The sequence below is a fragment of the Aquarana catesbeiana genome, linkage group LG01 (genome assembly GCF_042186555.1).
Source record: "Aquarana catesbeiana isolate 2022-GZ linkage group LG01, ASM4218655v1, whole genome shotgun sequence".
Taxonomy (NCBI): Eukaryota; Metazoa; Chordata; class Amphibia; order Anura; family Ranidae; genus Aquarana; species Aquarana catesbeiana.
This window is the reverse complement of record NC_133324.1, coordinates 358,343,055-358,359,429: the sequence shown is the minus strand read 5'-3', so window position 1 is coordinate 358,359,429 and position 16,375 is coordinate 358,343,055. Positions and strand designations below refer to the sequence as shown.

Genomic DNA, 16,375 nt, shown 5'->3' with positions numbered 1-16,375 from the left:
TCATGTAACACGAATGCCTCCTGGTAATGGCTCATTCACAAAGCACATGCTTTACCTGTCTTAAAGTGATTGTAAACCTTTGTTTGTTTGTTTTTTTTGTTTTTTTTTTGTTGTTTTTTTTTAAATAACAAACATATCATACTTACCTCCACTGTGCAGTTCGTTTTGCACAGTGTGGTCCTGAACCTGGTCTTCTGGGGTCCCCCAGCAGTGCTCGCTGTTCCTCCTCACATCGGTAAACCCCCTCGGAGAAGCATAGTATGCATTAAGGTGAAAAAACACGAGGGTTTACAGCCCCTTTAAGCCTAGTACACACTATTAGAAAATCGGATTATCATTTTTTTTCTTGTCCTTGTCACATGTTGAAAACAGAATGCCTAAAAGGGTACAAAAATGCATGAACAACAACAGAGGACTGCTAATTTTATTTTTTTATTGGACGAATACTGTGCTAATTAAACCAAAAAAATAAGTTATGATAACTAACGAGAACATTTTTCCAACATGTCATTTTGGAAATTTTCATATGAGCAGTCCAGTCCATATAGGCTCTCAAAAGAAGTGTACTAACGAACTGAAAATCGAACGATCGTTTCAAATCTTCGTTCAATTTCCTAATATTGTGTACTAGGCTTAACTCGGCCTGCAAACTTTTTACAGACTTCATAGAACCATTCACATCAGTCTAACAGCTACCACACTAAAAATCCAATTCACCTCCCTGTGTTTTTTTGGTTTGAAAGAGGAAACATGCAAACAGTGTCCCAGGTTGGGTTCAGACCCAGCATATGAGCTGCTAGGCACTGTGCTGTCTCTAGTTGGAGGTCATGTTTTTTAATGTAAATAATTTAATATGTAAATAAAATGTAATATCCATCCCCTCTTTTTTTTCAGAGACGGAAATGGAACCGAATGTTGATTGCTCTGCTTCAACAAGTGAATCTTCAAAAAACCTTTCTGATGCCACCAGTGTTGTCTCTATTCATCAACAGACATCCAACCTCCCAAAAATTCACAGCAGAAGGTTTAGAGAGTGAGTTCTTTGTTTTAAAATGTTGTGTGCATCTAAAAAAATGTTTCAAGTTTGCCTTTGGTAAATTGATTGTGCTTTTTAGCTCATGCCGTTATTTCTCATTTGAAGAGAAGTTGCTTTAGAGAATGTTGGAGCCATTTGGTGAAACCTGCTAATCACTTGATATGCTTCCAGCCTCACGCCACTTTTGATCTTGAGCCCAACCGATATGTTCTGCCCCATTCAGACACCATAATTGTCCCACTCATGTTCCAAGTGGGCCCTGAAAAATACACAGATTGGAAGGGGGGGACAGTAGAAGAGGAGGACAACATTACGAGGGAGACATTTGTTTGTGGCCTATGTTTGGTATTCATACAGGATTTATAGATTGTAGTAATGAATTGTATGTATTTGTACATTTTACAGGTAGATGTAAATGGTAATTTTTGTTTGTCAGGTATTGTAGCCAGGTTCTCAGTAAAGAAGTGGACAGTTGTGTGACAGAGCTTCTTAAGGAACTGGTGCGCTTTCAGGATCGCTTGTACCTTAAAGATCCAGTAAAAGCAAAGACAAAAAGGCGTCTTGTGATGGGATTGCGTGAGGTATTGAAGCATCTGAAACTGAAGAAATTAAAGTGCATAATCATTTCTCCCAACTGTGAAAAGATCCAGTCGAAAGGTACAAGTGAAAAGTCAGAAATTTTAAATATTGCTCATTTAAAGGTGTATAGTGTGTGTGTGTGTGTGTGTATATATGTATGTGTGTGTATATGTATGTGTATATATATATATATATATATATATATATATATATATATATATACCTACATAGGATCCTTGTTTCTATGTAATAATTTGTAATGTAGAGGTTCATGTGGGCATCCATTTGCACAGTGATCATGCTTTACACGAGCCTTTATCTTTTCTATTCATCCTTCTTGAAAATGGTAGACTCTCTGTGACTTATCCTGTAATTTCGGCAGTTGTTAAGCAAAGATGCTTACCATGTTTCATGATGTTCAGATGGTCATTATAGGGAAAATCTGCACTATGTAAATGAAATGCATAAAATATAAAGCAGTGAGCATGTAAGTGTCACCAACATTAGTTTCAAGGAAATGTTATGATTATAAATGTGTGCGACCACACACTATAAATTCACTTTAATACCAATCTGTAATTTCAAATGGCTTAACCCTCTGAAATGCATGCATAGGAAAGCCTTGCTGTAAATCTGGTGATTGTGCTGCTGTTGGCAACACTAAACTTCATAGAAATGGACAGGGATAGTGACTGACCATTTCACCTGCCCCACCCTATTAGATTGTAAGCTCTTCTGAGCAGGGCCCTCTTAATCCTCTTGTATCTTATTGTATTATAACTGTATTGTCTGCCTTTTATATTGTAAAGCGCTGCATAAACTGTTGGTGATATATAAATCCTGTATAATAATAATATCTGGGGTTAAAAAGGCTTTACAGCCATTTTAACCCCAGATATGAAATGATCAGTCACTATCTCTGTCCATTCAGAAAAAGTTCAGAAGTTCAGAAAAAAGGGGGCGGAGAGCTGAAGTTACACTCTGCAGAGTTCAGTGAGGAGAGCTCTGAGAGCTGATTGGTGGGAAGGGACAGAGCTGAGGTTGTCAGTCAGCTGGAGCTAATTTATTCTATTTGATTATCCCAGTAATGCTGTGCACTGGTTCTGAACAAGGAATTGAAATCGGGAGCCCTTGAAAAATGTCGCAATTAGCATTGTCAAGTACAAGTGGGGTACTCAGGCCCTCATCTCTGTTGCCATTCAGTGGGTATGCCAAATACTCTTGCTTATTCCCAAGAATCTGTGCTTTTTACATGCAAGACAGACAACAGGTTCATGTCTGTGGATGCCCCACCAGGACATACTCAACTTCAAGCTCCCCCACCGTTCTGTTTGCCAACAAAGAGAAATACCTGGTTACCTGGGAAAGTATAGCATGTGACACTGCCTTCCTCTTTTGTGATTGTGCTGTTGATTGGCTGTTTAGAGCCACAAACCTATCACAAGGGGAAAGTAGAAAGTAACAACTTTTAAAGGTCTTCCTTTTTTCATATCTGAGTATCGGCAAAGCAAAGGTTCATTATTTTTTTTATGTTTTCTACTTTTGGATAACTTGGGTATGATTAGAACCCCAATGGGGGTTTAACCACTTCAATACTTGGCACTTTTTGCCCCCTTCCTGCCCAGGCCAATTTCAGCTTTCAGTCCTGTCGCACTTTAAATGACAATTGCGCGGTCATGCAACACTGTACCCATCTGACATTTTTGTATCATTTTTTTTTCACACTAATAGAGCTTTCTTTTGGTGGTATTTAATCACCACTGGGTTTTTGTATTTGCTAAATAAATAAAAAAAGACCAAAATATTTGGGGGAAAAAAATGAATTTTTGCAAAAAATCTTTCTTCATGAATGTAGGCCCAAATGTATTCTGCTACTTTTTTTTGGTGAAAATAACCCAAATCAGTGCATATTATTTAGTGTGTAGGAAAGTTGAGTCCACAAACTATGGTATATATCTGAAAATCGATCAATCCTGCTGTACTGACGATCTCATTTCTTGAGGCCCAAAAATGCCAGGACAGTACAATTATCCCCCAAATTACCCCTTTTTTGAAAGTAGACAGTCCACAGTATTTAGTAAGAGGCATGGCAAGTTTTTTGAAGTTGTAATTTTTTTCACAATTTTTTTGAAAAAAACAAAAAAAAAACTTCAGGCGTTTTTTGGTTACATACTGTCACCAGTGCAGTACAGCACTATGATATAACGGGTGTGGCAGTGATCAGGGACACGGACATTTAAAAAAAAAAAAAAAAATTTAATCTATCATTACTTTTTTTTTTTTTTTACACACTGACCAGAGCAATACAGTGTTACCATAGTAACACTGTACTACCCTGGGGAAGTGATCAGGATTATTTTTTTTAAACACATTATCATTGTTTATTAGATTGTAAGCTCTTCTGAGCAGGGCCCTCTTAATACTTTTGTGTTTTATTGTATTACCTCCCTTTTATATTGTAAAGCGCTGCGTAAACGTTGGCGCTTTATAAATCCTGTGTAATGATAATAATTATTGTTTATACCAGTGAATATCACTGCTGTGAGCAACCATTTTTCCTGAAGGAAACTGACCTGTTCAGTGTGTTTTGTTGTGAATAGCTGTGATTGGCCACAGCTAATAACATGGTACAGAAGGGCTGTGATGGGCCCTGTCTGTACTATGTGACCAATCGCAACTAGCAACACAATTGTACACAATGAATGACATTAAAGGAAGCCATCCATTGTTTAAAATTGTCATCACATGGCACCAGCAGCGAGCCAGTACACTGATCAGTCATTGACCGATGGACACAGCCGGTGACAGATTGCGTCGCTCAGCCATCATTTTGCTATAGGCCGGGTGGAACTGGTTAATGAGAAAAAAGCTCCCCTAAGTGAGTGGAAATCTACCCATCCCCCAAAGAAAAAAAGATCAGATTTAAATCTGATTACGTCCATCCAAAACTGAAAAATACTTTTTGGTGGATTTGACCTTCAGAATGTAATACTGCGAAACTACAGCTTTTTTTCACTGAATACACAAATGTATTTTGCAAGCTGATTATCAGCGTTATTGCAATAATACAGGGAAAGTTATGAGATTAAAAACCATTAGTGGGGGGGTTGTAAAGATCATGTCTGTTTAGAAATGTTGCCATTATAAAGTTCTGATTGTATCTGTGTGTATGTTGTTTGTGCAGGTGGGTTGGATGACACTCTGCAGACAATTATTAGCTGTGCCATTGAACAGAATGTCCCTTTTGTGTTTGCACTCAATCGCAAAGCTCTGGGCCGTTGTGTGAACAAAGCTGTCCCTGTTAGTGTGGTCGGGATATTCAGCTATGATGGAGCCCAGGTGAGGCATGTCTAACCTTTTGTCTATTAGAGTAATAGCATTTGAAGGGAGAGCATTGTCATGCACCAATGTGGACAAACTATTGTATAGCAAAAGAATTGATAGTACAACATGCGTGTATAAAGGCATCCACAGAAAATGAATACATGTTCTTCATACAAACTTGTATAACCTATGTAGTGTGCTCAGATTCTACTGTATGTGAAAATAACATTTTGTAGGACAGGAGTGTAAAGATCATTTATATACATTCCAAACCTTTTGGTTATGCCTAGTAGCTCTGTTCACTCTCATCCAGTTTACAAGTGAAGAAGAACAAAGACTTCATTTTTTTTTTGTTTGGCTGTCACTGAATGACCGTAGTAAAGGAGCCTCTGAAGCTGGTAGATTTAACAAACTGTAATAAAATGCCCATGTCAAAAAAGGCCCACAGTAGGCACTGGTGTTATAAAAGGCATATTATACATGTGAACGCATTTATTTTAATGCAGAATGGGAGAAAATTAGTTCATAGGTCAATAAATGTAAGAGGACAATAAAAATGTATTTATTATACCCATCAGTATAAGTTATTATTCTGAATCTGTAACCTAATTGAAATAAACTTGGTAGAGTAATATACACACATTACTGAGAGTTCATTGGACAGTCAGCCCCCTTCCTTAGTTGAGCTTACAGTCTCACAAGCATATACATGCTAAGACCACTTCACTTAACGGAACTGTGAGAGAAATCCATGGCACTTGGTGGAAAGTTAAATACACAAATTCCTACAATACTATTGCTACTCAAAATGTGTGCTCACGTAAGGCTCGGTTCACACATGGGCGGCACGACTTGCAGGTCGCCTCAGCGAGGCGACCTGCAAACGACTGCCGGGGCGACTTGCGAGACGACTTCTGCATAGAAGTCTATGCAAGTCGCCCCAAGTCGCCCCCAAAGTAATACAGGAACCTTTTTCTAAGTCGGAGCGACTTGCGTCGCTCCGATTAGAACGGTTCCATAGCACAGAACGGGAGGCGACTTGTCAGGCGACTAGGTCGCCTGACAAGTCGCCCCAGTGTGAACCGAGCCTAAGACTAATTTACTAGCATATATATTACTGATCTATAAGGCATTTAACTCCTTTTGTCCCCTATGTAGATTTATTGCTTTATTAGTATCCAGTATTTGAAGTTTAACATTCCCCTGCACAGTGCCCTGTGCTGAGGGCATGTTAAAGTACAGCTAAAGGCAATTTTTAACCACTTCAGTAGAGGACACTTTCACCCCCTCCCTGTCCAGGCCAATTTTCAGCTTTCAGTGCTGTTGCAGTTTGAATGACAATTGAGTAGTCCTGCAACGCTGTACCCAAACAAAATTTTTAACATTTTTTTTAAACATATAGCTTTCTTTTGGTGTTATTTAATTACCACTGGGTCTTTTATTTTTTGTTAAACAAACGAAAAAAGCCCAAAAATTTGCAAAAAAAAAAAAAGTTTTTCTTAATTTCTGTTATAAAATTTTGTAAATAAGTAAGAACCCTTTCACACTGGAGCATTTTGCACGCGCTATAGCGTTAAAAATAGCGCCTGCAAACTGCCTTAAAACAGCTGCTCCATGCACACCAGTGTGAAAGCCCTCACACTGGTGCGCTGGCAAGGCATCAGAAAAAGTCCTGCCAGCAGCTTCTTTGGAGCTGTGAACTCACCGCTCCTCCACCACTGCTCCCCATTGAAATCAATGGGGCAGCGCTGCGATACCGCAGCGACGTTTTGCGGGCGGATTTAACCCCTTTTCGGCCGCTAGGGGGGGTTAAAACCACCCCGCTAGCGACCGAAAAGCGGCGCTAAAAATAGCGTTGCTTTACCGCTGACGCCTGGAGCGGCGCAGTGTGAAAGGGGTCTAATTGTCCTCCTTCACTAATGTGCGCCGATGAGGCTGCAGTGACAAGCACTGATAGGCTGCCCTGATGAGGAGGCACTAATATGCAGCACTCATTGACACTGATAGGCAGCACTTTTGGGCACTGATAGGTAGTGATGATAGGCACTGATGGACAGCACTTATTGGCATCACTGATGGGGCTGCACTCATAATCAGGGCACTGATTATGAGTGCAGATGTCCCCACTGAGAAAAGCCGCTTATCGGCCCTTCTCACATGCTGTCCGCGTGAGGAGAGGAATGCCGATTACCGGCATTTCCTATTTAAACTGTGATCAGCTGTGATTGGACAGTCAATCCGCTATAGGCTGGGTGGGAAGGTGTTAAAATTTGGATAGAGTGGTGAGGAGTTAAAATGACTGTCATTTATTGTTTTTCACTTTCTGTGTCCCTGTTGGGTAGATTCACTCTATGTAATTGTCCTGGTCACCAGTGTCACTAAGAGTAAAAGCAAGGGTAGATCCATCATTTTGAGTTGCCACTGGAGGAGGATTAGTGGGGAAATATTCCAATGGGGACACTTGTTTTGGGACAGATTTCTAAGAAGGAGCTTCCCTTATATTGTAAAGCTGTCCTTTCAGTTCCTTTTGAATCTAAAGGACAGGAAGTGAAAGAAAATTTCCCAGAATAGCAATGACAACCAAAAAATAACTTGACAGTGTTTTTAAAACTCCCCTACTACTTAAAATAATAAAAAAAATATTACCTTCAGATATACTTTAATTCTATGTTCTCCCTTTGAAAGCGAACAGCCGAAACTGTGCATAGCTCTGAGCTATCAGATTGGGCTGTCACTGACAGTTCCAGCCTCCACTAATGATGGGAAAACAGTCAGAATGCTTTTTGATTGTGTGATGCTACAGTGAGTGGAAAAAAGTATTTGTTCCCCTGCTGATTTTGTACTTTTGCCCACTGACAAAAAATGATCAGTCTATAATTTTAATGGTAGGCTTATTTTAACAGTGAGACACAGAATAACAAAAAAATATCCAGAAAAATGCTTTTCAAAAAAGTTATAAATTGATTTGAATTTTAATGAGTAAGATAAGTATTTAATTCCCTATCAATCAGCAAAATTTCTGGCTCCCAGGTGTCTTCTATACAGATAACGAGCTGAGATTAGGAGCACTCCCTTAAAGGGAATGCTCCTAATCTCAGCTTGTTGCCTGTTTAAAAAAAACACCTGTCCACAGAATCAATCAATCAGATTCCACCATGGCCACGACAAAAGAGCTGTCCAAGGATGTCGGGGACAAGATTGTAGACCTACACAAGGCTGGAATGGGCTACAAGACCAGCAGCTTGGTGAGAGGGCGACAACAGTTTGTGTGATTATTTGCAAATTGAAGAAACACAAAATAACTGTCAATCTCCCTCAGTCTGGGGCTCCATGCAAGATCTCACCTCGTGGAGTTTCAATGATTAAGAGAACAGTGAGTAATCAGCCCGGAACTACACAGGAGAATCTTGTGAATAATCTCAAGGCAGCTGGGGCAATAGTCACCAAGAAAAACAGTTGGTAACACACTATGCCATGAAACATGGAGATGGAAACATTATGCTTTGGGGGTGTTTTTCTGCTAAGGGGACAAGACAACTTCACCGCATTAAAGGGACGATGGACGGGGCCATGTACCGTCAAATCTTAAGTGAGAACCTCCTTCCCTCAGCCAGGGCTTTGAAAATTGGTCGAGGATGGGTATTCCAGCACGACAATGACCCAAATGCATGGCCAAGGCAACAAAGGAGTGGCTCAAGAAGAAGCACATTAAGGTCCTGGAGTGGCCTAGCCAGTCTCCAGACCTTCAGCCCTTAGAAAATATGCAGAGGGAGCTGAAGGTTTGAGATACCAAACGTCAGCCTCAAAACCTTAATGACTTAGGATCTGCGAAGGGAAGTGGGACAAAATCCCCCCTGAGATGTCTGCAAACCTGGTGGCCAACTACAAGAAACGTCTGATCTCTGTGAATGGCAACCAGGGTTTTGCCACAAAGTACGAAGTCATGTTTTGCGAAGGGGTTAAATACTTATTTTACTCATTAAAATGCAAATCAATTTATAACCTTTTTGAAATGCGTTTTTCTGGATTTTTTTTGTTGTTATTCTTTCTCTCACTGTTAAAATAAACCTACCATTAATATTATAGACTGATCATTTCTTTGTCAGTGAGCAAATGTACAAAATCAGCAGGGGATCAAATACTTGTTTCCCTCACTGTAACTGGCAGCTTCATTCAGAAGATAAGCCTTCAGCCTGAAGATGGCAGTGTGCCTTTGTATAACACTGTAATTATCAGATACAATTACAGTTTGTAAAAAATATATAGTAGGGGAAAGCTGCTGTCTAATGTGTAAAGACACCTAAACATGAAAGTGAAAACAGACAGCGCTGCACCCAAAACAACAAAAAATAAAATTGATGTGACACTGATTCTTATCAGCAGCTACCATAAACGCATAAATATGTACTAAAATGTATGGTGTGAACAAGGAAACACAAAAAAAATATATATATGCTTTTTACGGCCCATAATAAAACAGAATTTTACATTAAAATAGTGAAAAGTGTACTAAACTAAAGCCCTGTATGTAAATTCTATTTAGGTATGCAGGTCAATCATAGGAATTAATAGTCAAGTTAACCAGTGCATATGCATGCTGCTAGATGTTGATGACCTCAGCATGAGAGGGTTTACAATTGGAGTGTCAGAATACAGCAAATGATAAATATTCCTCACTATTTTTTATGTCTATGTGTGCGTAATTGTGGAATGACTTTAGTTTGATATTATTTGGTATTATACTTTTCATATTTCTGGTTAAAATTCTCTTCCCATAGGATCACTTCCATAAATTATATGAACTTACAATGCAAGCTAGACAAGCATATAACGACATGGTTTGCTCATTACAAGAGCAGCAGAAGGAAGATACTGAAGATGAAGATAAGGTGGAAAGTGTCTTGGAAAACAATCAGCACAAACATGTGGAAGTGAATGCAGAGTCCACAGCAGAAGAGCCAAACTACAGTGAGTATTACTAGGTCCATGATGTGTAATAGCCTGAGCCTTCTGGGTAATGAGCAGTTTTTTAGATTAGTAAGGTATTGAAATAGACTATTGATTATACTGTTGAACTCCATAAATTTAAAAATTGAATTCAAATCAATTGAAGAAGCTTCTTGCTGTATTGCCTTGTTATAAACTGAATAGATTGTATTGCTTTTAACCTGAAGGAAGAGATGGCTGCACACCTGTGTCTGTCCAACAAGTATATTAAATATACAAAAACTGCCACCAGGACCATGACAACAGACCAAGGAAGTGACCAGGAGTGCAGATAGTTTTGCACACCTGTGACTCGTTTTCAGCAGACAGTGGGCTGAGGTCTGCTGACGTCACAGAGCTGGTCCAAGCTCAGGCAAGATCCCTACACCAGAGAACAATGGAACCAGTGCTCAAATGTCAGAACCTCCAGTTCTCATTATTTTACCTAACTGTAATGGCAGTTACTGTGTTAAAAAAAAAAAAAAAAAACCTACTTTGCATAAGCCACAGGTTCTCTGGAGCCCCAGAGAGAATTAACCTTTCACCACTGTTTTTGTATATATAAACAAAGTATGTGTAGTGCCAAAACAAGATTAAACAACCTTAAACCATGAGTGAGCAAAAACAAATCTGTAGCACCCCGATGTTTGGGCAGGGTTGCTAGTAAATTTATTTGCCAAGTGGTAGTTGCCTTGGCCAATTGATACAAGATCAATTGATTCCACTCTAGTTCTGGAATTGCTGCATTTCTCTCTTCTGTCACTAGATGGCTAGGTATCTGGTGACTTTAGATAAGGCAAGGACAGATTAGGAATAGATGAGGTATCTCAGCCAATGGGCAGGGATCTTGGGTCCCTTGGCCTGCTGGAAGAGCCTATTTATTTGGGTGAGGTCAGGTGATCGGGTCTGTGCCACCTGGGTGGCTGTCTGAGTGGACATGTGTTGTACTGCCCTGGGCTGCTGGGCCAGAGCCTGAGGCCTATCCCGGGGACATCTGGCTGATAGGCTGTCTGAGAGCCTATCCAGAAGCGAGAGAGCAGCGCAGGGTTGGGACTGCGGCTTGCAGTCCAACCAAAAGTGACGGTTCTGCCGGCCGGAGAACCTGTCGTGGTCGGAGGTAGAGGGGAAGCTGTCGCCACTAAGGGACCATTCACCTTATTACCAGGGACCACTGTGAGTAGCTGAAGCAAGTACCATAGCAGTATTCTCACCAACCGGGGATGATGAGGAATTGGGGAAACTTCAGCAGGTGTCAAGCCAGGGACCCAGCCAGTGAAGGTGATGCTTGCAGAGGAGTCTTGTGTGCCAAGCCAGGGACTGAGCAGGCCAGTGGGGTGACGCTTGAGGAGTATCTGTGAGTGCCAAGCTAGGGACCCAGCAGGGACGCGGGGGTGACGCTTGAGGAAGATACTCAGTGAGAAGATTGGAAGAGCTCAGGAGATCCAGTGGCAGTGGATCAGTGGGTCTAGGTGATAGACTGGGAGCTCAGTTGAGTCAAGATCGAAAGAGGAGAATTGTGGAGGAAGTGAAAGAGTTCATTTCAACCTTTGTTAGAAACTGTTTAAGATTGTTGCCATAGGAGACCGCGTGTCTACACATGCAGATGTGGCGTCCGGCTGAGTGCCTTTCCCTGCATGGCTGTCTACCTATAGAAGTCTCAGTCTGCTAATTAACATTGCAACTACTAAATGGTGTCCTGGCCCTAAACCCTCTCTCCCACAGTTCTGTTTAAGAGACCATAAATCTCCTTGCATTCAAGAAGTGTCTGGCACCCATTACTCTACCTTGCATTGCACCCACCATGCCTCGTAACCCCCTCTACACAGAGGGATGTCAGCTGTCCCTAACTCTGGAGGTTACCATTAGGCCTGGAGAGGCCCAGGACTTGGCTACAAATCCAAAATAAGTTTTTTTGTATATAGCTTACAAGCTTTTAAATAGAATTAAATAAACAACATATAGACACAGAACACAAGTTTCTTATTAGAAAATGATGTACTACTGCATGTTCAAGTTTTTCTCTTTTGTCAAGGTAGTAAGGTGTGAGATTAGGGCTATGCTATTTGTTTTCAGTTTACTTGATGGAAGAGATGTACTATCTGAAATAATTGTAGACCTTTAACAAGAGAATGTAATGCGTTGTGTAATTTTTGTTTTATGTCCCCAGTTAAAGTGTGGAAGAGGATGCTAGAAGAGCAATACACTCCTTACACTCCTTACACCCTGAGCCTTGAGGAAACTGTCTCCAATGACCTGTTTAATTTCCATTTATCGTGACTTCAGCTACATAATCTTTTCACTGGAAACTGTGTAAAGGATGCTGGAGCAAAATAAGAGGCCTTCGTTTTCCTTTTGTCTATTTTTGATTTTTTTCGGGTATACCAAATGCTCAACAACAAAGGTCACATGAATTTATCTTAGTGGCATTGTTTGTCTTGATGCTTTTGAAAGGTTGGTGAGGTCAAACCCTGGAGGAGTAGAATAGGGTTAGCAGCAGGTAAGTCATAACTAGACTGCTCAGTGGATGTCCCTGTCCATAGAGCCACTCAGAATTCTCTTTTTTGAAAAAAAAAACCGCACACTTGTGCAGGTGAAAAAATGTTAATTTATTATTTTCTGTTCTTGGAGCCTGTAAAGTTGGGCAGAAGATCCTCCACTAGCTGTCACAGTGGAGGAGCGGGGGCTGGTGCATTTATAACCTGTTACACCCCGAATATGGGTGTAACATGTAACAAGTTATGAAAGATGAACTCATCCTTTTAAGGGCACTATGTTGAGTGGCTCCAGAACTTTTTTGTGGCAGATACAAGTCTTGTATAGCTGTATGGATAAATGTAATTGTGTCCCTTCATTAAGGCATCTAAGTTTTTATAAAGGGAGTTATATTACATTACGTCATTAACCTGACCATACATTACTACTGTGGCCTTGAAGTCAGCATTGTGTACGGTTTGTCTGGCCTGCATTTGAAATGACTTCAGCTGTAAGGGCTATAGTTATACTGATGCGTCTGGTCTTAATAAATAGTACAAGGAGCACAGTGTTATTTTAGTAATTCATAGCAGCAAATCCGAATTCTTTTTACTTCAACTAGACCAGTATAATGTAGATCCTGACTGGTTACTGCATGTATTACCTTATGGATTTAGCACTTTGGTTCTTAAACCTATGCAGTAATACTATTACTCAAATCTTTTGCTGTTGAGGCTTTAATGCCATCTTGCAAGTGGTCAAACTTAAAGAAGAGCTCTAGAAATTAAGTCGCTATTGAAAATATGATGGCCTACACCGTATCTCTTATTTACAATTTTACAGAGCAGTAAGCTGTCTTCAGCTATACTTTGGCACTCTGACGCTGGATCCTGCAGCTGCAAAGATGCGTGCAACCACTCTTGCCTGCCTCTCCTTTCCTCTTACCAAAATATGAAGCTTTCTGTGAATAGACAGCGGAGGGGAGGGATGGGCAGTCATACAGCAGCCGCATCTTTCCTGTCCGAGCGCTGTTGGATTTAACCCATTGTAAGCCAGCAGATTTTAAATAGTGACTTAACTCCTGGAGTTCTTCTTTAAGCTTGTTTGTTTAAACATGACACAATTTTCAAAGCAGGGACATTGCAAGGTACATTTATAAAACATTTTCTTTTTGCGTTATATACTAAAATCTGCTGAAAAGTGGTATAATGACACAATAATAGAAATACTAATGAACTATGACCAATGGCTTTTGTGATTGTATCTTTATGTGTAAGAAGAACATTCAGAGCAAAACAGACACTTTTTGTAGAAATATGTGTCCCTACAGACGGAAATGGGCTTTCCCTTTTTTTTTTTTTTTTTTTTTTTTTTTTTTGCATGTAATTGGCTTTAACATAAAAGGGTTTTTTTTTTAGGTTTTCTCCATCCCTAGCATACCAAATTTGTAGATTTTGAAAGAGTTATATCATTTATAATAAGATTTTAAAGATGATGTAATGTAAAATTAAATGTAAAGTTTCTTTGAAAAGCTGTATAAAATTCTGTTAGTTTGACACTAGTTTGGTTTCCTTAGTTTAATCCATTTGTAATGCAGTACCATTTCTAGCCAGCAGATGGCAAGAATGTTGTCTGTATAAATTGTCTATACAGTATTATGATAATAGACTCTACAGGAAACAGCTATTTGACTTGCTAGAAAGTACAAACAGACGTTTTAGTCAGTCGAGGTGGCATTATCTGTTTGCCATAGCACCTAAAAGTCGCTGTAACATTAGGAAGATTTTGTCTGGACAACGGTTGAACAAGTTCTTTTTAGATACATTTAAAAAAAAAAAAAGAAAACAGCTTTCTCACATAGCTCTCAGGCAGTAATCTCAGTGAGTACAAATTCACTTAAAAATATAATTGGCTTCTTTTGGATTTTCATTTTTGATCACTTGTTCTCACGGTGCAGAATGTAGACATAAAGTGATGGTTTATATAGTGTATACGTGACAATCAGCGCCACCCCTGATTATAAATAAAGTGCTAAGTGCAAAACTATACAGTGGAACCTTGGATTACGAGCATAATCCGCTCCAGTTCTTGTAATCCAAAGCACTCGCATATCAAAGTGAGTTTCCCCTAGAAGTCGATAGAAACAAAGATAATTCGTTCCACATTGACTTCTATTGTATGCAGTACCGCATGTGGCCAGAGGTGGGGGGGCGCCAGAGAGACTCTGAAATACTCGGAGACCGCTCGGATGCACCCGGAAACCCTTGAAAAGGCTCGGAAACACTCGGGAACTGAGTCTCCGAACGGCTCCAAGTGTCACCGACACCTCTGGCCAAATGCGGTACTGCACACAGCAGAGGCTTGAATCCTGCTCGTTTTGCAAGATAACATTCGCAATCCGAGTCAGTATTTAAAAAAATAGCTTGTATTCTGAAACACTTGTTAACCGCATTACTCGCAATCCAAGGTATTACTGTATATCAAATACTGTGCAAAATATATGTTAAAATATCACAGCTGCTGAACACTCTAAGTGAATCACCTGACTATACACAGTTGCATTTATATAAAGTGATGATTTTATTACTTTTTGTGGCTAATTTGTTGAACAGTATGTGTTTTGATTCTCACCTTTACTTCTGTAGTGCTGGCAGGAAACATTTTCTAGCATATTGAACAATCTCTGGTGTACACGAGTCTGAGACCACCAAAATGAGACCATCCTTTATATAAAGGGTTTAATGCCAAGGTGTTTAAATTTACTTTATTAGGCATAGGGATTTCATAGCAAAAAGCAGATAAGACCTGTCTAGAAAGTCGTGTGAATAAAGATGAACTCCTGACCATTAAATGTAGAGAAGTGTGGCTTCCTTTATTTGTTTGCTGCCTTGACATTTGTGTTCTCACAGTGTCCCTGCTGTTTACTTGATGGCTCTCTGTTCTGTGCTGCATTGTTTTTAAGGTTGAAGAAATCAACCCAATGAAATTCTAATGCCCTGTACACACGACCGGTTTTGCCGTTGGAATAAACTCCGAAGGTTTCTCCAACGGAACTCCGACGGAATTCCATTCAAGCGGTCTTGTCTACACACGGTCAAACCAAAATCCGACCATCCGGAATGCGGTGACGTACAACACGTATGACGGGACTAGAAAAAGGACGTTCAATAGCCAGTAGCCAATAGCTTCCGTCTCGTACTTGCTTCAGAGCATGTGTCATTTTTGGTCCGTCGGAACAGCATACAGACGATCGGTTTTCCCGATAGGAATTGGTTCCGTCGGAAATATTTAGAACATGTTCTATTTCTAGGTCCATCAGAATTTTTGGGAAAAAAAATCCGATGAGGCATACACGTGATCGGAATAGACGATGAAAAGCTTCTGTCTGACTTTTTCTGTCGGACATTCCGCTCGTGTGTACACGGCATAACATTTCCCAACTTCACAGCATGCATCAGGGTGTAGAGACCAGAAATGTGCACGTAGCAGGGACACACTTGGGCCTTGTTTACACAGCTATGCTATACCGTACACCCATGCTGGGCTATGTTTGCCCACACGGGAATGCAAAGATGTTCCATGCATCCCAGTGCAGGTAGTCCAATTCATGTCAGTTGAGACGCTCCCAATTTGGCAGCCGGGGCTGAGCACCCATGCAGGTAAACACGGGCGTATGTTTTAGCATGCCCATGTGAACGCGGTCTTGGAAAGGTTTCAAAGCAGCTGATGTAATAAGGATGTTACATGGAAATCTGCATATTATGCCCTGTACAAATGGTCGGATTTTCAGACGGAAAAAGTGCGATCTGATTGTGTTGTCGGAAATTCTGATCGTGTGTGGGCTCCATCGGACTTTTTCCGTCGGAATTTCACACAAAGTTTGAGAGCAGGCTATAAAATTTTCCGACAACAAAATCCGATCGGTTAAATTCCGATCGTGTGTACACAAATCCGACGCACAAAGTGCCACGCATGCTC

At 40.3% G+C, this 16,375-nt stretch overlaps 1 protein-coding gene across 2 annotated transcripts in view; it reads left to right on the top strand.

Annotated features, from left to right (window-relative positions):
- SECISBP2 (SECIS binding protein 2) overlaps nt 1-15,257 on the top strand; it is a 62,058-nt gene extending 46,801 nt beyond the window's left edge. For both annotated transcript variants that reach the window (XM_073632950.1, XM_073632949.1), the window contains 5 exons: nt 895-1,033; nt 1,473-1,693; nt 4,800-4,954; nt 9,718-9,907; nt 12,093-15,257. In XM_073632950.1, coding sequence (XP_073489051.1) covers nt 895-1,033; nt 1,473-1,693; nt 4,800-4,954; nt 9,718-9,907; nt 12,093-12,202 — 815 coding nt within the window. In that variant the 3' untranslated portion in view covers nt 12,203-15,257. The remainder of the gene's footprint in view (nt 1-894; nt 1,034-1,472; nt 1,694-4,799; nt 4,955-9,717; nt 9,908-12,092) is intronic.
- Nucleotides 15,258-16,375: the final 1,118 nt, after the last annotated feature.